Below are 22,388 nucleotides of genomic sequence, written 5' to 3' on the forward strand. Positions count from 1 at the left end.
TTGGCCTGATAGGGCAGAACTTAGGTAGGTGGAGAAGACAGAGCTGAATTCTGGGAGGAAGAAAACAGAGTCAGAGAGATGCCATAGATCCACCAGAGACAGATGCTGGAAATTTTACCCAGTAAGTCACTGGCACGTGGCAATACACAAATTAATAGAAATGGATTAAATTAAATTAAAACTTAGCCAATAAGAAGCTAAAGCTAGCCAGGCGGTGGTGGCGCACGCCTTTAATCCCAGCACTCGGGAGGCAGAAGCAGGCGGATCTCTGAGTTCGAGGCCAGCCTGGTCTACAAGAGCTAGTTCCAGGACAGGCTCTAGAAACTACAGGGAAACCCTGTCTCGAAAAACCAAAAAAAAAAAAAAAAAAAAAAAAAAAAAGAAGCTAAAGCTAAACAGTGATTTAATTACACCCATATTCTTAAATATTGTTCATAAATATTCTTTTACATTTAAAGGTGGATATGATATAGATATAAATAATTTACACTGGTATAGATTTGGTTTATTGGTACAAATTTAAGGTCGATTTTGTTATATGTATATGTATTTCTGATCTTGATTAAGGTATTGTGTTTGTGTAGTTCATTTAATGTATAATTAAAAATATAGGTCAATAGAGAGTCATCTATAATGGTCAAAATTGCAGTCATGTTAGTTAGGTTTTCTAGATATATAAAGATATATTTCGGTTAGTTAGGTATTCTTCCAATCTTGCAGAGACCTTCAGAATATAGCATTTAAATGTTCATGCTGTCAGACTGGACAGCATGTGTGAGAACCTGGTGAGACCTACTGCAGGTCCCCACTTTAAAACTTCTGCTGTAACTATTAGCAAATGATCTAAAATGCCCTTTTATCTGAGGCTGTCTGGTACTTCTGCACCATTATATTGGGGTTACAGATTTGTAGGAAAGTACCACAGGGGTGGAGTGTTTCTTGCCATATTTTTTGGGGGAGGGGAGAGGGTTAGATACAGGGCTTTTCTGTGTAGCCCTGGCTGTCCTGGAACTAGCTCTTGTAGGCCAGCCTGGCCTCAAACTCAGAGATTCGTCTGCCTCTGCCTCTTGAGTACTGGAATTAAAGGTGTCACCACCACTTCCCAGCTCTCAGCACATATTTATCAGGGTGTAAATGATATGAATAGAATTTAGCACTACTGATAACAATGATCACTTCTAGATGAGCTTGTGAGGTCTGCTTGTTAGAAAAGAACAGTTTTCTCCTTCCGTGCCCTGGAAAGGAATCTTTAAATCCATCCTACACTCGAGAGGAAGGAAAATCCTCCTTCCAAGTGGGGAGCGTTACATATTCCTCCCAGTGATTTCTAATTGTAAGGATTCCTTTTCAGTATTTAAAGGCAGATGCCGAGTGTCTATATGAAGAACTCCTCCGCGCACCCTTACGCACCAGTATCGAGATACCAGAGGTCCTTGCAGCACACCTGGCTGTTGAGGGCCTTTCTGTAGCCGTCTCTTCCGCTCCAGAAGTACAGCCGAGTGCCCACCGCAACGGCGCAGTGTCCGGCGCGTGGTCTTGGCCTTGAATTTTTTTTGTCTTCCTGAGAATCTGACACTAGAGTGGTCCACTCTGCTGTATCTAAAAAGAGAGAAATTTCCATGACTCAGTTATTACTCTTAAGCAACAAAGAGCAAACATTACTTTATTACATCAACGGGAGTGTCTCAAGACTCACCTAGATTCAGGTAAGAAAATGAGCTCGTACATCTCCACTCGCAATCATTAGGTGAATTCTCAGGATTCTCCCCCTTGTGGGGAACCCATCCACCAAAAATGTACATCCTGCGTGACAGAAGAGAACCAAGAACTTAAAATAAGTGCATCAATTTTACTGTCTGGATAGGAAACAGAAGAATGAGCTTATTTGCAGGCTTAAAAGCTTCAGAACTCCTCACCTTCTACATTGTAAAGGGAGCACTGTACAGACAAAATGAACAAATGGTCTTTCATAAAAGAGCTTACCATTGTAAGCAAGGGTGGTACACATCTGAAGCCGCAGGACTTGGGAAGCTAGGAAAGAGGATGCTCGGAGCTCATGAGTGTAAGGCCACACTGGGGAATGGAACAAGAGCCTGTCTCAACAACAATAAACCCGACAACTCTATAAAGCAGAACTGAACCAAAACAACACTCTGTCGAGGAAGGGTAAGTGAACACTGTCTCAACTATATAATATGCTGAGGAAGAGCGCGGGCACCCATCCATCTCTGCTTTCTGACTGCACATGCACAGAGGTCTCCCAAACGCTGGGCTTTCACCTGCAACTGTAAGCCCAATTAGCCCTTCCTTCCTAAATTGCTTTTGTTAGGGTATTTTCAACATATCAACAGAAAAGTAACTAAGACAGTGATCAAAAAAGATGAAATTTCACTTAACTTTGGGTCACTGCCGTTACTTAAACATGATAATTTAAGCCTGCTCTGGCTATGAACGCCTGGAGCCCCAGCTGTGCGGGAACAAGCATGGTGGAGCAGGCTTACAAGTCCAGCTTCCCAGGGAGGCTGAAGCAGGAAGATCACAACTTTGAGGTCTGCCTGGGCAACTTAGTGAGACTTGGTCTTCAAAGGAAAAAGGTTTGGTGATGCAGTTCTGAGTGTTGGTAGGACACTGAGATGTGTTAAGTGCGCGGTTCCAACTCCAGCACTGTTAAAAACAGAGCAGACCACCTTAAACTTTCCCCAGCAGTCTGAGGTCCTTGCCGGAACACTGTCCGAGAATGGAGCAGTGTGAGAATTCTGAGTGCTTGTGGAAAAACTCCACAAAAACAAGACCAGAGTCTGGTGACCTCAGTTTGTTCAAATACAGAATTGTTCTTGGAGTGTGTTTTCATGCTCCTCCCAGGTGTAGCAGATAGGCGTTTAATTCCAGCTCCTGTTATTCATATGCCTCTATGGAAAAACATGGTTTTGCCACATGTGTCCTTCTGACTGAACACCTTACTCATGTGACTCTTTTTAACCTCAGAGTGTAAACTGTCCAATGCTCCAAATAAAGTTGGCTATTGTATGAGACTTTCAGGCCCTGCTCTCCTAGGCCCACACCACCAATTAGAGCGGCAAACATCTTTTCTGAAATTTTTTAAAAAACATTTTATTTCGTTTCTATGCGTGTTTTGTCTGCATATGTGCATATACACCATATGTATGCCTGGTGTCTCCGATTCCCTGGGACTGGAGTTTCTGAGGGATGTGAGCCCCGTGCAGACGCTGGGAATCTAACCAGAGAGAACAAAGTAGCTTGGCAACACCTGCTGACACTTAGGTCGTCCCATACCAGGAAAGGCACAGAGAAGAAGCTAGATAGGTAACCCAGACAGTACTGAAAGAAGTCGAGGTACAGGTGTTCCAGCTCCCACGGACAAATTACTGTAGCTGTGATCAGCACAACAAGGTATTATTAGTCTGCTAATCTACTTCTAAGGAAGGACCATCTTTACTTCTCTCTGTATCAGTCTTTCAAGCTGGTAAAAATAAAGCCAAAGGCAAACAAGAAAAGGAAGCCATACTTGTTTCCTATAACACTGGCTGTATGAAGGCTCCGTGGAAGTGGCACTGTCCCCTTAGTTTCTGGTTTTGACCATGACATAGTATCTAGAAATAAAAATAAGAAAATCAGGAACTTGATCTAATAATAGCAAATCACCTCAATTTACACACTTAAAAAATAAAAAAAGTACTTACCAAAAAAAGCAAAAACGTTTCAAATCAGTTATCTGAATTCATCTTAAACATTCCCAGACCACAAGCACATCCAATCAGAAATCTACTCACATTGAATTTAACATTTCTACTGAAGAGCTGTGCTTAAAGTATCACTAATTTTAAATGACAAATAATACTTTTGATTTAACCATATTAAATAAATTTATAAGACAGTCAAAAATGAGAAGCACATTTTCAATTATTCACTTTCAGAGAGCTGCCCTCAGGTCTCCCACCGGTTAGCAATTCTGTGAAAGTCACACTTCCCATAGACAGGGAGGACAACCACAGAAATTAGTAACCCAACCAGATACCTCTCAGGGTGAAAGACGGTCCCACTAACAATTACAGAGGACCGTAGGCATGTATGTGGACCATTCTAGACAACCAGGATCTATGGTGGTGCTAAAGGAAACACAGAAAATTTACTACCATAAATTGAGCATTCAATTGTTCAAAGTGACTGATCATGTCTCAGCTGTTCCTGAGACTGTAAATGCTGACTATAATAAATATTTACAAAAACAAATAAAAATTTAAATTTTTCCTTTACCAATCCTAAGAAATTCCTGAATCAAATTAAGATTACCTAAATCAAGCTGCCATAGGTCATCCAGGCGAGCACCACACATTCCACCAAACACATACATCTTAGGACTCCCGGAGTCTTTTTTACAATATACAACAGCAGTGTGGGATTCTCTTGGAGAAGGTATAGTGCCTTTCGTGGCTGGAATGCTCCAGCCCACGACACCAGAACCATGCTGTAGTTCCAACTCATAGAAGTCATTTAAATACCTAAGACAGCACAGAAGAAATGAAAACATTCAGATGATATATATGTTTTGCTTTTTATTTCAATTCATAAATATATATTGGTCACACAGTGGCATGTGTCTGTAATCTCAGCAGAAGGACCATGAATTCCAGGTCAGTATGAACCAGACATCCTATGTCAAAAAAGAAGAAAAGAAAAAGGGGGCCTGAGAGCAGCTAAAAGAGCTTACTGCTCCGGCAGAGGACTAAAGTGGGTTCTTAGTGCTGAAGGCTAGTGGCTACAAGCACCTGGAACTCAGTTACAGAGGACCTGATGCCCTCTACTGTCCTCTGTGGGCATCTGCAGCACACTGGGCAAGAAACCCACGCAAACACACAGAAGACACACACAAACATTCTCAAGAAGAAAAAATGTCCATCATATGCTTATTGTAAAAAAAAAATCACAAGGGCACTAAAGCAAGCAGAACTTCCAGACATTCATTTCACACAGATTTATCACTCTACTGTGTCCAGGGTGAAGATGGAAAACATCTGTCAATACAACGGTGACAGTCTTAGAACACAGCCTGTCAGGACATGAGGTTCCTCTCCCCGGTATTTTAGTCTGGTCTGTGATGCTCTGAACAAGGTGCCACGGCTGGCTTGTGAAAGGCCATATTCTCTCTCTCACACACACACACATATTAGATTCTTACTATAATTCTGCTTGTGGAACTCTCAACCACACACTGAAAGGCCACTCCATGTTCTGGGTACGCAGCTCAGCTGGTAGAATGCCTACCCAGCATGCAGGAAGCCCAAGTTTCAGTCTTTAGCAATGTATATACCAAACATGGCGGCACGTCCCTATAATCTCAGTGCTCAGTACAACAGGATGATCAGAAGCTCAGTTACTCTTGGCTACTTAGTCCAAAGTCTGCTAGGGCCATACGAGATCCGGTCTCGAAAGCCATCCACAAGCATATGAGGTGAGAGCCCCACTGACTCCGTCCTTCAGCCGCCTCAGCTGACTCCCAGATGTGGGGATAACCGCTCAAGCTCTCCCACTGAAGAGTCCAGCCATCACTTTGTGCCATGTGATTTCCTTACTTACAGAGTTTTTGAGCACAATAAAAGTAATTTTGCATCATTAGTTTACTACACAGCACTAGTGTAGAAGGAGCAGCGGGCTGCGTCCCACCACCCAGCTCCCGGCTAGTTTACACCCGAAATAACAACACACAAACTGTATTCATTTAAACACTGCCTGGCCCATTCGTTTCAGCCTCTTATTGGCTAATTCTCACATCTTGCTTTAACTCATATTTAGTAATCTGTGTAGTACCACGAGGTGGTGGCTTACCAGGAAAGATCCTAACCTGCTTCTGTCTCAGAGAGGAGAGTCATGGGGACTGCCTCATTGCCTTTTTCCTCCCAGCATTCTGTTCTGTCTACTCCGCCTACCTAATTTTCTGTCCTATTAAAGGGCCAAGGCAGTTACTTTATTAACCAATGAAAGTAACACATAGACAGATGACCCTCCATCATCACACTAGATAACCAATGATTCTTTTTATTTTTTGGGTTTTTCGAGACAGGGTTTCTCTGCAGCTTTTTTTTTTAGAGCCTGGCCTGGAACTAGCTCTTGTAGACCAGGCTGGCCTCGAACTCACAGAGATCCGCCTGCCTCTGCCTCCCAAGTGCTGGGATTAAAGGCGTGCGCCACCACCGCCCGGCTAACCAATGATTCTTATGAACAGCATTTTGGCAAACACCTTAAAGACACTGTTATCTGGAATAAGCACTGCTTTGCAATATTCAGCACACTGTATCCTTGGGTGCTGGGATTAAGAACATGTGCTGCCACACTAGGCATGAGGGTTTGTTTGTAATGTCACAGCAAAGTCCTAGACAGTGTCTTTAATTTAGAAACCATTAATGAACTTGTCCTAAACAGCTTCTTTTCTTAAAAAGATTTTTTTAATGAAATGACTTTTGTTTCTTTGTAAATCCATGTACACGTGGTATGATGCATGTGTGCACATACGTGTGCACATGTAAGCAAGGGGATGACATCAGGTGGTTTTCTCAATCATTCAACCTTTTGTAACTGAGGCGGTCTGTCCCTGAACCTGGAACTTGTTTGTCTAGTTTGCCTTTGTTTTGTCTAGTCTTCCCCAGAAGGTTTCTGTTTCTGCCTCCTGTCAGCTGGGAGTTCATGCTGGCCACTGCACACACTTCATCTTCATGTGGGCTCTAGAGATCCACACCCAAGGTCCTCACACTTGATGGCAAGAGCTTAACCTGCTGAGCTAGCTCCCAATTCCAAAATGACTTTTATAACAACTAATTCAATTTCCTACTAACTTTCTACTCAAGTATGAGAGAGAAAAAAAAAACAAAACAGTTTAGAACATAAACTTTCAAAGTTTAGGGACTGGAGAAATGGCTCAGTAATCAAGAGCACATCCTACTCTTTCAAAGAGCATGAGTTCAGTGCCAGCACCCACTGCAGCTGGCCCACAACTGCCTGGAACCCCGGCTCCAAGGAGAGCCGACACTTCTGGCCTCACTGAACACCCACACACACAAGCACATATCTAACACACGAACACCCACATAGACACATAATTAAACACACAAACAAACCCTTATGCCTGGCGTGGCAGCACATGCCTTTAATCCCAGCACCCAGGGATACAGAGGCAAGTGGATCTCCGAGTTCCAGGCCAGCCTGGTCTACACAGGGAAACCCTATTTTGAAATAAACAAACAAACAAACAAACAAACAAGTAAGTATTAGAAAAATAAAAAGCAAGACATCTATAGAAACGTACAAAAGGAAAGAGACAGTGATTCATTCTCTGGGAAAAGGAAAACAGTCTTGCTCATGCAGTACACCTTCATAGACTGCATGAAGCATGAGGACAACGGCTTTTACTTAATAGCCATACTACACACCAAGTTTTCAGAGAAAACACATTTAAAATAACCACGTTATTGTTTGGGGCTGTGCAAGACATACAAATATACTGGCATAAGCAATTGCACAAGTATCAATTTAAGATGATTTCTGATTAGAAAAGACAGTTTGAAAACATATTCTCAAGGGACTGAAAAACACACAAATACGTACGTATGTGTTTATTGTCAGTTTTCAATATGAAAACATAACCTTAAGCCTTGTAGAAGAACTAAAGATAAAATATTTTAACCTAAATCATCAAAAGCATACCTGGGGACATTGTTATTGGAATCTTCACTCTCATTTGCCAGACCACCAAACAGATAGCATTTGTTACCATATAAAGAGAAACTATGTCCGAGACGAGGACAAGGAGGTAAACCGGAAGGAGGAGGCTGGGGTTTCACTTTTCTCCATAGCCAACGACTTGCCTAACAAGAGAAGACATCCATATGAAAGCAGGCAGCGTGTCTATGTTAGTGCTATCAACAGTAAGCCACCCGTGAACGCCTCTGGGGATGAAGGACAAACGTGGTAACACTGAGACTCGGTCTCATTATGAACTCTCTACACACAGTGAGTTTCATGACACTTCTAGGCTGGCCTAAAACTCTAAGAGACGTGCATGCCTCTGCCTTCCAAGTGCTAGAAAAAAGTCATGCAACACTATGCCCAGAGTACTGGCTAACTTCTGAAATTAACAGGTTTATCCTGGGAAGGCTGGCTGTGGTAACCCCAGAATCTGTGAGGCAAGAGGACCAGGAGGTGAAAGCTATCCTTGGCTACCAAGTGAGTTTTAAGGGCAGCCCAGGTTATGTGAAATTTGTGTCACAGAGCAAGCAGTGTGTGTGTGTGTGTGTGTGTGTGTGTGTGTACGGACATTCAAATGAATCTTCTATACACACACGTTTCCATAATGATACACTAAGTTTATAATAATAATAAATTCTTCCAAGTGAAAAAAGAATAAGTATCTACATACAGAACTTTAAGATAAGATGTAATTCATGAAATCTAACTTTTATATATTAGGTAATCTATGCATGCTAAATATTTAACCTTTAATAGCAAATCAAAGTTCATGAAATAATTTTAAAACAAAGTTCATTTAACAAATCAAGCTCTGAATCTTCTCTATTTGAAATAGTGGTTTGCTTGGAAATACGTACAACCAAATCACATCTGCCAGTGGCAGACACCCTCCTAATCAGGGCCCTTGGAACCTATCAAGAAGAGTCGCCAAGAACAAGCTCCGGTTTAACAAGCAAATCAAATCTGGAAGGCCATATGAAGCCGTGGCCTCTCGGCATGACTGTGTGGGTGGGGTCACTGCTGCTGCTAAAGGAAGCCATGCCTCTCATACCGAGGCACATGCTTTCACAGCATGCTCTGGGTTAGACACGCAAATGCCCAGGTCCCGGCAAACACCAGAGGCAGGACCCAGCAGTCTGTTCAGCAATCCGAGGGTGCCGGTGTTGTAGGCTAAAGGACCACTGCACTCACACACAGAAGCCTATGCCTGTGGCAGTACAGGCACTGCTAAAGGTCAGGGATCTTTAAGCTGTAAATGTCACCAGACACAGTGAAGTGGAAACATCATCTTGGAAGCTACAAAGTGTGGAGCATCTGTTACTGTACCCATGCTAATAAAACATTTTGTAATCTCTTTTTAAAACTTCTGACAATTTCATTAGGCACTTCAGACTGAGATAACAAATGTCAAACACACTTACTTGTAGCTCATATAGCTCATTGCTGTATCTTCCATATTCAACCATGCCCCCAAACACTAGTATTCTAGTGCCATCACAGACAAATCCATGGGCTGCGCAGCCTGGAGGGATGTCTCCTCTGACAGCTGGTAGGAACCACTGATTTGTAACTAGTTACCAAAAAATATTAAAGTCAATTATAACAAACAATAGCTAACATTCCATTAATTTCATAATTAGATCATCAAGAATATATACATCTAATCAAAATATACGCGTATATATACATACATACCTATCCTTAGCCTATATTCCAGTAGCCTTCAAAGGGGATTCTTTTGCTCCCCAGAGGGTACCGACTTTGCAATGTCCACAATCATATTTAGTTGTCACGACTTTCGGAAAGGAGGGGCTGCTACCAAGCCGTGAGCTGAGCCTGAGGATGCCAGCAAGCATATTATACTATACGAGGTGGTCTCTACGGCCAAAACTCACCTGTGCCAAAATGTCACTAATGTTTCTGTTGAAAGCCCTGATTTGCATCACTCGGCGCCTAGAAAAATCCTGATAGGTGTCCTCGCCATTACAGACATGGAAAACCTCAGATTTAGAAAGGCTTGGTAACTTTTAATACTGATTCTGAACAACTAGCAAAGCAAGAGTCTAAACAGGTGTAACTTCTAAGTCCATGGTATTTACAGTATACCAAACCAAATACTTCATAAACTTTTGATGCTGGAGTATTAGGGGTGGTAGCAAAGAGGACCAAAAGTAACAAAATTTCTCCTACCGAATTTGGCCTTTAGAGGACTACTGTATTCAAGTTGTTTCATCAAAGAAAAGTTATGTGGTTGGGAACTAGATCGACCCCAAACTCGGTATGGTTACTTACTAGTTTCCGATGATTGCTAGACTACTTACTAGTGGGAAAAATAAATTTCTACCCTGCATGGTGGTAAAGGCTTGTCGCCCTGACCAGCGACACTTCACGCTCTGTAGCGGTGCCTCAGCTGAGACCGTCCTCTTTGGCGAGGACCAGTCCAGCCCAGCCAAGCACAGACACCCATCAACCGCAAATCCCTTCCCTGCCAGTTTAGAAAAAGTCTCGCCGGCTTCCGCCAGATACCGAGGACCGAAGACCTCCCCGCCCCTCAATCCTCTCCCGAAGGAGAGCGGGGAAGGCAAAGACCGCCGAGGCCCGGCTCGGGGTGCCTTCTGTGTTTGACAGTGGCCGGGATCTCGGTCCCCCGAAGTGACCAGCCCTGGGTGGCGGGACGGGGGAGAAGCCCAGACTGTGGAACCCGCCGTCCCACTCTCGGGTCCGCGGGCACGGATGGGCCGGGGTGTCTCCATGTCGGCCGGCGAGCCCGGGGAAACCGAGCCTCCCTCCGGCACGCTGCCAGCTCGGGCTGCCGCCCACCCAGCCATCCAGCCAGCCGGACGAGCTCTCCCCACCGACCGCCTGCCCCAACCGGCCGAGGGAGCCGCGACCCCGGCGGTGACAGCTGTCAGCCCCGAGTCCGCCGCGCCTCCCCTCCCCCAGCTCCGCCGCCGCTGCCGCCGTCCCCGAGGCGGGGTCGCCGAGCCGCCGCCTACCGGTGTTGTAGACGTGCAGCTCGTCCGCGATGCCCTCGTTGCCCCCGCCGAAGATGATCATCAGCTCCCGGATGGCTACGGCTCGGTGTCCGTGCCGGGCGCGGGGCACCGGCCCGGTGAAGGAGGAAACCCGCCTCCAGTTGAGGAGGCTGGGAGCCGCCATCTTCCCAACCCCCGCCCCTCGGCCCACAATGCCCCGCGCGCCACGGGCCCCACGGCTCGCGGGGAGGCCGGGCACCGCCTCCAGCGGTGCGCGCGGGAGGCCCGGCACGTGACCCGCGGGCCCCGCCCACCCCGCGGGCCCCGCCTACCCCAGCCCGCGGCGACGTGGCTGGCCCTTGGGGCGCCGCCGGGATGGGGAGCCCCTCCCGTGCACCGGCCCTGCCTGCCCCTCCTCTGCCGTGGCTTTCCCGCGGGGTCTCCGCGGAGGAGGGACCGCCTTGTCCTCCAAGTCCACTCTGAGCATCTTCCGCGTGGGCGTGTCGCGCCCTCTAGACGGCTGTCACGGAGGTCCCAAGTGCCGGGGCTCGGGGAGGGCCTGGGGCAAAGCTGTGGTCTCACAGGCTGCAGGGGCGAATGGCCCCGGGCTCCATCTCTGATCAGATTGGGAGCTGTCTGGTCTAGATAGCAACAGTTAGCCTCAAAGGTGATCTGGCTCCGTTTATCAAACGGAAGCAGGTGTCTTATTGCTGTGATTAACTACCCCGACCAAAAAAAAATGAAACGGTGGAAGGAAAAAGGATTCGTTTTGACCCACAGAGAAGCCCGACGTAGCGAGGAGGCTTGGCAGGAGGTGGCTGGTCACGTTTCATCTGCCGAGAGCCACTGATGCTGGGACCCAGCTGCCTTTCTCATTATTTAGTCCAGGGAACGGTTCCCCTGGTGTTTATCGCCACCCTAATTAACCCAATCTAGATAATCCCACCTAGGCCTGCCCACAGGCTAGGCCCTCAGGTAAATCTAGATAGTATCAGGCTGACAAGATTAACATCACAGCGGGTCACCTCTGCGCTGCTAGCTAACAGCTGACAGGTTGTCCATCCTAAATTACTTTCTCTGTAGTAACTCAGGATCTTTCCGACTGTTCAGGAAGCTAGGTATTTCCCTGTTGAGGTTGGGGGAAAATGAGGCTTATGCCTGCAGAAACTTGCTCTGGTACACACAGGAAAGGACCCGAGGCAGGACTCAACAGGCTTCCGTTTCCATTTTCATGGCTTCCAGCCTTAACCACTAAACGTATTGCCTTTGACAGTGGACGTCTACAGCCCTTACACCCTAAATGCCTTGCAGTTCAGTTCAATACGGAAATCACAAAGTAAAGAGTAAAACACTTTTTATTTATTTGTTTGTTTGTTTGTTTGTTTTTGAGTCGGGGGTTTCTCTGTAATGAGTAAACCACTTAAAGCAATTGAAATCTCTAGCTCAGCTTATCAAGATGGTACTGTAGGGAACACCTGTTCCCTTACCTCTTACAGTTCTGTTTCTCTCATCCAAGCTGCCTCACACACCCCTCACCTCCCGCAAAGCTAAGTGTGCCTCTCTTAGTTCTCATCCACCTGAAGAGGCCTGCCTTAACAGTAGTGCAGCCATAACAGGCTGCAGATGAACAATCCTGGGACTGGGCCTCACCTGTACAATACACAAGAAAAGTCATAAACTGTACTCTGTGGGGGACCAATTAGAACTGAGACTATCAAGTACTACGTGCTCAGAACATTAAGAATAGCTTACCTAACTTAGAGAATTTCACTTTTCATTAAAGCTTACTGTCATTTTCATTTCTACACATTACAGTCATGCTTTGTTGTGCCCCTTCTCTCCCTCCCTCCCTCTCTCATGTTGTGGATTGAACTCAGGACCTACATGCTTTGCCTGTATTTCTCTGAGACAGCCTGTCATGAATTAATTATTCTTTAAGCCAGTTTTATAAAATGACCCCCAAGGAATACAGAAACTAGAGGAAGATGTCTGAGAAAATATAAAAGATGCAATGAGTGTTTATGTTTTTATTTGTCATGTAACTCTTAAACGTGAGGGGACTGGAACAAAACACATGGATTCTAATTGTTCTTAATAATAAAAACACAGTCAGATATTAGGGGGTGAAAGCTGAAGGACCAGAGAAGCAGAGCAGGCAGTCACTACAGAGTTCTTAACTCTACCAATGCTCAGACCAAAGGGGTGAACCTATCTCTACAAATCCTCAGACTGCATGCTCAGACTGCATGCTCAGACTGCATGCTCAGACTGCACTGAGCTCCTGTCTCCTTCTCCCTTATTTTCCTCTCTGCCCAACCTTATCACTTCTGTCTCCATCTCCGCAGTGCTGGGGTTAAAGGTGTATGATCCCAAATTCTGGGATCATCTTTGTGTGAACTCTGTTCCTCTTTTAGACAGCTTCAATCTCGTATAGCTCAGGGTGGCCTCAAACTCACAGAGATCTGTCCGCTTCTGTCTCCCAAATGCTGGGATTAAAGGTGTGCCCCACCATCGTCTGGCATCTATGGCTAACTAGTGGCTTAGCTCTGCACTCTGATAGTCAAGGCAAGCTTTATTAGTAAGATTTAAAACAAAACAAAATATCACTACAAGGTAAAAAAAGTAAGTTTTCCTTGAACACTAAGTGTTTAAGGAATTGTATTTTTTCTGAGACTTCAGTGCTTATATGATACCTTGTTGTTGCTGTTGTTTTTATTCTTTGACAAAAAGACTAAGGGGGGATTAAAAGTTGCAAACCCAGTGTTAACTGGGAGAGAGTCTGTTTCTCAGGCCTGCCACATCAAAGTATTCACAGACGAACTTCCAGGCAAAACACCCATACTCACAAAATAAAATTTTTAAAAAGAATAAAAGGCGATGGTGGTACACACCTTTAACCTTCATACTCAGGAGGTAGAGGCAGGCAGATCTCTGAGTTCTGAGTTTGAGGCCAGCCTGGTCTATAGAGCGAGTTCTAGGACAGCCAGAGCTACACAGAGAAACAAACAAACAAACAAAACAGTAGAACTGTCCGAATTGCCTCACAGTTCTGGAGTATAGAATTCTGGAACCAAGGCGTCAGCCGAGCAGGATACCAGTGTAGGCACCGTTTAGGAGGAAAAGCTTAGAGAGGGCAGAGGAGGAGTCTTAGTGACGATGCCCTCAGGAAGACAGCATTTAAAGGTTATAGCAGACGGCAAAAGGGAGCTGGGGACTTGCTCTATCGGTTTGGCTTTGAAAACCACTTCCACCTTTATGAACCTTCCTTCGCCTGTGGCTTCTCTTAAATATCAGCCATCACCACGTTCCCTTTTGACCTCCCTGTCTATTGGTGTTCCATTTCCTTCAGAAGCCGTGCTGAGTTCAGGAGGAGGAGGAACCGTCTGTCGGATTTGCGCATTAGGAGGTTGTTATTGGCCTAGTGTAAAACCCTTTCGGTGGAGGAGAAGCGGGAGGAACAAGTGAGGAGGGGCAGAGAACACAGACACTCTATTACTCTTTCCAACTGTTGCCATGAGAACAAGAACATGTGCTGTACTTAGGCAATGCCTGGCACACAGTCGTCAATCAGTCATATTATAATTCCTACCATCATCTTTATTATATTACCATTGTTTCTAATCCTATTCCTTAGCTACAGAGCATTGAAGAGTCCTTGTACAGCAAGAGACTAGAGCCCAAGGGTGGCAGATAGCTGAGTGTAATCTGTAAGGTCCCAGCTGAGGAGTTTATGATCTGGGGACTGCTAGCAGGTGGGCTCAAGAACAGAGTCTTCACAGGTACAAGCACTGTTCTCAAGATGAGGGACACAGAGAGCAGCTGAGAAGTCTGTTTCCAGCTCATAGGCTCCAACATGGTCTCAGCGCTGTAGCCAAGACCTGGAGAAGGAAGCGCAAGGCTGAGCTCCAGGCCATGGGGGATCTCACCCAGTTACCAGAGCAGAGGCTTTGACTAAAGAACTGAGGGAGAAAGCCAGTTGCAGCACGTGAGAGGCAAGGAACCAGGGCCAAGGCGTGGGTGCAGAAGCCATTGTTGCCTCCTCAGCGGGTAGCGGGAAAGAGCCCAGAGCCTTGAAGCTCAAGCTGCCAAGAGGAAAAACCCACAACTGAGGTCCACCAAGCAAGAGAGATTGAGCTTCTAACATCATTCCACCTCCTGTGTGTGATCTTGAGGACCAGACATGAGAAACAAAGGCAGAGAAACCACCACCAAAAACAACAACAAATCCACCAGCTTGACCCGGTGCAGTGATTCATTGACTACTATGAAATCCTCCCTCCCTTTATTGGCTGTGGGAGATATTATCGCACCCACTAACTGCCCACAGCTCCTCAGGGAGGGGTGGGCTTCATCCTCTGCCCCGCTGTTCGTGAAGGCATTGGTAGGTCCACTGCAGGTCTTAAGAGGTGTAACCACAGCTTCGGTGAGTTATAAAACCCTCCTGCTGGTATTCATAAGGAACCCTAATTAAATTCAGTGGGACACACTCGTGAGATCTAAAAACAGAATAGGGACTGACTAGCTGGGAAGAAGGAAGGGTCCAGGAGGAGAGGGAAAGAAGACAAGAAGGTAGAGGGGACACAGTCATTGTCAAAACATATACAGGCATGAAACTGTCAAAAATAATGAACAGATATCAACTAAGATGTTTTTAAAATGACTCAGCAAAGGCCAATCTGGTTGGCAAGAAGAAATGATAAATATCTGACTTTCCACTAAAAGAATAATGGCCCAGATACATAGTTTAATGATTAATAGGACCACAAGTTAAACGTGCACACAAGGGGCTGGGGAGATGGCTCAGTGGGTAAGAGCACTGACTGCTCTTCCTGAGGACCCAGGTTCAATTCCCAGCAACCACATGGCAGCTCACAACTGTCTGGAACTCCAGTTCCAGGGGATCCGGCTTCCTCACACAGACATATATGAAGGCATAACACCAGTGCACATAAAATAAAAATAAACTGTTTAAAAAACAATAACATGAAGGGCAGATATTATCATGTTTAGCCATGAGCCTATGTCCTGAGAAAAAGGCATCATTAAGTAAATGGTGTGAGGTATGATAGGATTATGGTATGATATCATAGAGAATACATGAGCATACCTAAATGATATAGACTATAATGTAACTGGATTATATAGCTTATTTATTACAATGATTGTTATTTTCTTTTTTGTTTGTTTGGTTTTTTTGAGACAAGGGTTTCTCTGTAGCTTTGGAGCCCGTCTGTGTGTGTGTGTGTGTGTGTGTGTGTGTGCACGCACATGCATGTATTTATGTGCATGTGTGTGTTGCAGGTACCCTCAGAGGCCAGGAAAGAGCAACAGATCTCTGGGAACTGGTGCTCTAAGTAGTTGTGAGCTGCCAATGAGGGTGCTGAGTATCAAACTCTGTTAGAGCAAGAAGTGCTCTAACCACGAATATTATTTCAAGGTGTGTGACTTTTGTTTACACTGCATTTGTTTAACTCTGTAAATCGGTGGTCTTTTGCCTGTCTAAGACACCTGATGGTCCTAATAAATAACTGGATGCCCAATAGTGAGGCAGGAGCAAGTCTAGGCAGGGCTGGCAGGCAGATAGAATAGATAGAAGGAGAACGAGGAGCAGCAACAAGAGAGAAGGAGAGGAGAACATAGGGGCCAGCAACCCAGTCACCCGGCCACCTGGCCACCCAGTCAGTCACGGAGAAGGAAGTAAAATAAGCTATACAGAAATAGAGAAAGATAAAAGCCCACAGGCAAAAGGTAGTCGGGATAATACAACATAAGAAAAGCTGGAAAGAAACCAGCCACGCTAAGGCCGGGCGTTCATAAGTAAGAATAAGCCTCCGTGTGTTTTGCTTGGGAACCGGGTCGTGGGCCCCTCAAAAAAGCCAAAAGAGTAAAGTATCCCACAATACTCCAGCCCTATGATAGTTTTTTTTAAATTTAGTTTAAAAAAGAAAAACCAAGCTGGAGAGATGGCTCAGAGATTAAGAACACTGACTGCTCTTCCAGAGGTCCTGAGTTCCGCTCTCAGCAACCACATAGTGGCTCACAACCATCTATAGTGAGATCTGGTACTCTCTTTTGGCGTGCAGGAATACATGTAGGCAGAACACTGTACATGATACATAAATAAATCTTTAAAAAACTGAAATACAGGAGCTGGAGCCTATGGCCTAGAGGTACAGGTGACAGTGGCTCCCGGTTGCTGCCAACCCCAGGGTGCTATGCTCTCTCTTAATTTTATGTCCCTAACCCTAACTACACTTTCAAACAGTGTCCTTTTTAGTTAATTCATTCATTTTTATTTACTTATTTCTTTTGAGATGGGGAGGGAGGTCTCTCCGCGTAGCCCTGGCTACCCTGGAACTCATTTTGTAGAGTGGGCTGTCCTTGAACTCACAGAGATCAGCCTGCCTCTGCCTCCTGAGTGCTGGGACTAAAGATCTGCACCACGGCGTGGAGCAGACAGTCCTTTTTACACATCTCTGCTGTTCCTAGATTGCAGCGAGCCATCTGTGTCCCGTCAGGATGCCGACCTGCTCAACGGTAATCTGTGAGCCCAGTGTGGGTGGCCATCTGCAGCAGCACCCGCGGGCCTTTGATCCCTGGACAAGAAAAGTCACTGCCCCACTTCCAGCATCGAGGCTGGCTGGATTGCAGACAGGAAGAAAGGGCAGGGCTCCAAATGGTCCTTTGCCAGAAAAGCAGGAGCTTTCTAGGAAGCTCCAGACCGTAGACTTCCACGGAAATGCCTCCCTTAGCTGCAGCACACCGCAGAGGCTGTAGCATCATGGCGTTTCCACCAGAAGAAATAAATCACAGGGCAAAGCAGCCAGCACATTCGTAGAGAGTTACAAATAGCTTACTGGTATAATTCTTTTCCTATTTCATACCTTAGGGTTTCTTTATTCAGTATCAATAATAAAATTGGTACAAGCACTATAGAAAATAGTATGGATGCTTCTTTAAAAAAAAAGTTAAAAACGGAGGCTTGGTAAGACGCCTCAGTAGGTAAAAGGGCCTGATGCTAGGCCTAATGACAGTTTGGTCCCCGGAACTCACAGTGTAGAAGGAGAGAACTGAGCCCTCCCATGAGTTACAACTGATGTCTACATTTGCAATAGAGGATGCGTGAGCATGCATGCACGTGTGTGCGCATGTGCACGCACACATATTAAGTAAATAGTAAGATTTAAAATTTTGAAAATAAAATTACACTACGATCCAGCCACCCCACTTCTGGGTTTACATCCAAAAGAAAGAGAGAGAGAGAGAGAGAGAAAGAAAAAGAAAGAAAGAAAGAAAAAAGAAAAAGAAATCAGTATCTCAGTGAAATGCCTGTTTTGGTTTTGGTTCTGGTTCTGGACTGAATGCCTCACATCTGTTAGGTAAGCACTCTTCTACCTCACCGCTCCCATGAAGAGACAGGCGTGTCCCCGTTCTCACTGGAAGACCATGAAGAGATAAATGTGTTCCTGTACTCATTAGAAGACTGCACACACAATAGATGAGCTACAGAGACAATCTAAGTGTCCAGTAATGGATGGCAGGACACAGAGATCATGGTACACATGTATAATAGACCATGACAGCCATAAAAAAAAAAGATCCTAACATTTGCAGCAACATGGATGAACCTAAACAATTTAAGTGAAATAAACCAGACTAAGAAAGACAAATACTATAAAAACTTATAGCCAGGTGATAGTGGCACACACCTTTAATTGCAGCACTCAGGAGGCAGAGGGAGGTGGATCTCTGTGAGTTCAAGGCCAGCCTGGTCTTCAAAGTGAATTTTAGGACAGTCAGAGCTACACATAGAAACTCTGTCTCGAAGAAAACAAGTAAACAAACAAACAGCTTACATAGAGAAACTAAAAATGTCAAAGTTAAAGAAACTGAGAATAGAACAATGGGACCGAGAAGGTAGAAAACACAGGAAGATGTCTGTCGGAGAGTACAAACTTACAGCCGTAAGGTGATCATATTCTAGGAATCTAATGCACAGCATAAATGGCGATGTGTAAATTTGACTAGGAAATCAGTACATAGTTTATTATATTAATCAGTACATAGTTTATGTCTGTGTACTATCAGGTCATCATGGAATTTGAATGAAATTTATGCCCTGGCAATACTGAAGCATGCATGGACAGCCATATATGGTGGTTCTGTTAAACTTTTCTATATTGGGTTTCATGGTCTAAGTTGATGAGGACCACAGACCAGGTCTCTTCCTCAAGAGGGCACCAGATCTCATTACAGAGGGTTGTGAGCCACCAAGTGGTTGCTGGGAATTGAACGCAGGACCTTTGGAAGAGCCCACGGTGTTCTTAACCGCTGAGCCATCTCTCCATTTAGTAAACTATTTAATAAACTATTATTAAATTAACTAAATATCATCAAATTTCCATTTAAATATGATTTGAAAGCACCAACAATACTGATTTCCGTTTATCAGGCTTTTCTGAGTATTTTACATGCAGGGTGCTTTGTTTGTTTGTTTGGTTGGTTTTTGAGACAGAGTTTCTCTGTGTAGCCCTGGCTGTCCTGGAACTCGCTCTGTAGGTCAGGCTGGCCTCAAATTCAGAAATCTGCCTGCCTCTGCCTCCCGAGTGGGACTAAAGGTGTTCACCACCACCTGGCATGCATGATACATGCTAGCCCTCAGTTCTGTTAGGAAGGATAGACCTAACCAAACTCCTAATAGACGGAGAAACTGAAAACGTGCAATAGTATGGAAATATAACAACTGAGCTCCAAAGTCCACACCGGGTGCACTGCACAATTCGCATGTCATTGATAGCCTGTCTCTCTTTCCCGTCTTATTTACTTCATAAGGAAGGAATCCAGGGAGACAACAAGGAAACATGGGTCATGGATAAGAAACCTCTAGTGTCCTCAAAGTGGGGCACAGCAGAAACAGAAAGGAAAAGGGCTGGAGTCAGAGACATTAGGATCGGGAAAGGGTTCAAAAACAGTGATCAGAGAGATTTCAGTTAACTTGAGTAGGAAGTAGGTTCTACGAAGACCGTCATATCTTAGTTTTGAAGCTCACTTTTAAGAGCGTATCACCCACTTGCTAGGCAGCAGGCTGATCAGGCATCAGTAGATGAGAGACGAGGAAGATAAGGGACCTTGGGAACGAACTGAACTGGACAGGCATCAGCTTAAGGTGCTCTGTGTCGAGCTTGGGACGTCTGAGGACCACTCTACCACATCTGCTACCCTCATGAGTGGAAAATGCTGCTCCCAGAAGGCAGGGTTATCAAAGGAAAACCCCAGTGCCAGGCGTGGGATACCTCCCTATAGGTTGGCAGTTAGTCCAGTCTACCCAAACAATGTAGCCATTACAGCTGCCCTAGAGAGCTCAGTCCTAAGCAGACCCAACATGGTACTGTTCCACCCCTGTTGAGGAATATTTTCAGGTGTGTGACTTTTGTTTACATTGTATTTATTTAGCTCTGTAAAGCTGTGTTACTGAGCCTGTCTAAAACACCTGATGGCCCTAATAAAGAGATAAATGACCAACAGCCAGGCACGAGCAAGGATAGGTGGGGCTGGCGAACAGGGAGGATAAATACAGAGACTAGGAGACCTGAGGAAGAGGAGGAGCAAGAGAACAAGGAGAGGAGGATGTCAGGGGTCAGCCACCCAGCCAGCCATGGAGTAAGAAGGAAAAAAAGGTATACAGAAATAGAGAAAGATAAAAGCCCAGAGGCAAAAGGTAGTCGAAATAATTTAAGAAAAACTTGAAAGAAATAAACCAAGGTAAAGCTGGGCATTCATAAGTAATAATAAGCCTCTGTGTATATGTGTGTATATGACTGTATGAGAGAGAGAAAGAGAGAGGGAGGGAGAGAGGGGAGAGAGAGAGAGAGAGAGAGAGAGAGAGAGAGAGAGATTCATTTGAGAGCTGGGTGAGGGGCCCCTCAAAAAGCCAAAAGAAAATTTAAAAAAAAAATCACACAACACAGCCCCAACCCCATGATCCTCTCTACCCCAGCTCTTACTGAGGGGTCTTGGAAATCTGAAATTACAATGTGAGTTGCCTCATATTTATGAAGGAAAGGACTGTTTGCAATGGAGGCAGCCAGAAAGGAGCTCTTTACTGCAGCTGGAGAGGGGGCCATTGTGAAATATGTTCCCTGGCCACTGGCAAAGCGCTTGGTACCATTCCTGGGTCTGGGGATTACCCGCCAAACTACAGAGCTAGAGAGGTTGTGGCCAAGTCTACCCCTGTCTGATTCCCCTCCACTTCAGGTAGAAATGCAACTCTATCTGGAAACTTCTGTCTTCATTGCCGCCTCAGGAGGCGACTGCAGTTTGCTTTTTGATTTGCCATCGTAACATTTCAATGTACAGGAGAACCAAAAGATTCTCACGAGTTTGACTATTGCTTTCTCTTGAATTTTACATTAGATATATCGTGGCATAAATTCACATTGCGAGCGTTTGCTTTTCTCTGGAGTTGACTCTTTTACTCCAGAACAGCCTTGCCTTGGAGAGAGTTTTACATGCAGACAGCAAAGAGAAAGCCGAGAGAGGAAGTCTGCGCCAGCCAGCCGACCTGCCTCCGGAGCGCATCTGGAAGTGATTTCGGGAACAGCCTTTGGGGAACGAGGCTTGGATTCCCAGCCACTGAAGGAGGGCTGGAAGAAACTCGAGCCCTTCAAAGTCAACGCAAGCAGAGGTGGGTGTGGAGAGCCGAGGCACTCTCTTGGAAACAGTGTATTGGCCTCCAGGCTCCTCGGCCCCTTGGGATTTCCAATGGGATCTTAGAAGCTGCAGAAGCGAAGTTTAGCAGCCCCTGCGAGACCAGCCTAATTCCAACGCTCCGCCCCGCCCCGGTTTGGACCAGGGAGCCCAAAGCCTTCCTCATCACCCATCAGGTAAGTAGAGCAATTTACATGCGAGGTACTCTTCCCGTTTTGACGGCTCTCTCTACAGGGCTTGTTTGTTTTGTTGTGGACTCAAAGACATACATCAGAGACGACAGACTGCCCCTTCACAGACTTTGCCTCTGAAAGTTCCCTTCTTTGTAACGGTACCATCCTACCAGAAGCTTTGCTCTCAAGACAAATCCAAAATGTTCAGCGGATAAGCTTTTCACATCGTGGGTTGTTTTGCAGAGCAGAGTTTATCCCCATACCCTCCCACCCCTGCCCTAATAGTATGATGTTTGTTTGTTTTTGTTTGCATCTGACTTTAAGGATGGAGATCAGGAGTGAGTTAGTACAAGAGATCGATGCTAGCGTTTAATGTGAGTCTGTTTCTGAGCCAAAATGACCTAGCTGAGTTATGATTCATGTTTTTGGAATCTGTCCTCAGAAACTCTTTTGGGTCCTCCATCCCCAGTAAGGGAGATAGCTGGCAGCCGTAGGATCCTGTGGGTTTGTTGTGGAACAGGACTCAGTGTTTGGTTTAACTTCCAAAAACTGTCTCGCGTTCCCTTTAGCGGTACATACGATATCTCGGATAAGTCCAGCAGACCCTCGTTGATAACTTGTTAGAAGTTAAGGCAGGGTAGTAAACACAGAGCTTAAAAGAGAGACCATAGAATCTGTCTAAATGTTTGAATATGCTGCGGAGATCAGTCCTGCCGGGTTTGGTCCATGCAGCCCGCTAGCCAATGTGACGCTGTGGGTTGGTCTTGCCTCTGCA

The 22,388-nt window shown here is 45.3% G+C and overlaps 1 protein-coding gene across 2 annotated transcripts in view; it reads right to left on the reverse strand.

Annotated features, from left to right (window-relative positions):
• Hcfc2 (host cell factor C2) overlaps positions 1 to 10,927 on the reverse strand; it is a 30,494-nt gene extending 19,567 nt beyond the window's left edge. For both annotated transcript variants that reach the window (XM_038314940.1, XM_038314938.1), the window contains exons 1-7: positions 10,755 to 10,927; positions 9,180 to 9,328; positions 7,717 to 7,877; positions 4,312 to 4,520; positions 3,527 to 3,611; positions 1,697 to 1,803; positions 1,411 to 1,599 (exon numbers count right to left, since the gene is read on the reverse strand). In XM_038314940.1, coding sequence (XP_038170868.1) covers positions 1,411 to 1,599; positions 1,697 to 1,803; positions 3,527 to 3,611; positions 4,312 to 4,520; positions 7,717 to 7,877; positions 9,180 to 9,328; positions 10,755 to 10,917 — 1,063 coding nt within the window. In that variant the 5' untranslated portion in view covers positions 10,918 to 10,927. The remainder of the gene's footprint in view (positions 1 to 1,410; positions 1,600 to 1,696; positions 1,804 to 3,526; positions 3,612 to 4,311; positions 4,521 to 7,716; positions 7,878 to 9,179; positions 9,329 to 10,754) is intronic.
• Positions 10,928 to 22,388: the final 11,461 nt, after the last annotated feature.

Source organism: Arvicola amphibius, chromosome 17 (genome assembly GCF_903992535.2).
Source record: "Arvicola amphibius chromosome 17, mArvAmp1.2, whole genome shotgun sequence".
NCBI classification, from domain to species: Eukaryota; Metazoa; Chordata; class Mammalia; order Rodentia; family Cricetidae; genus Arvicola; species Arvicola amphibius.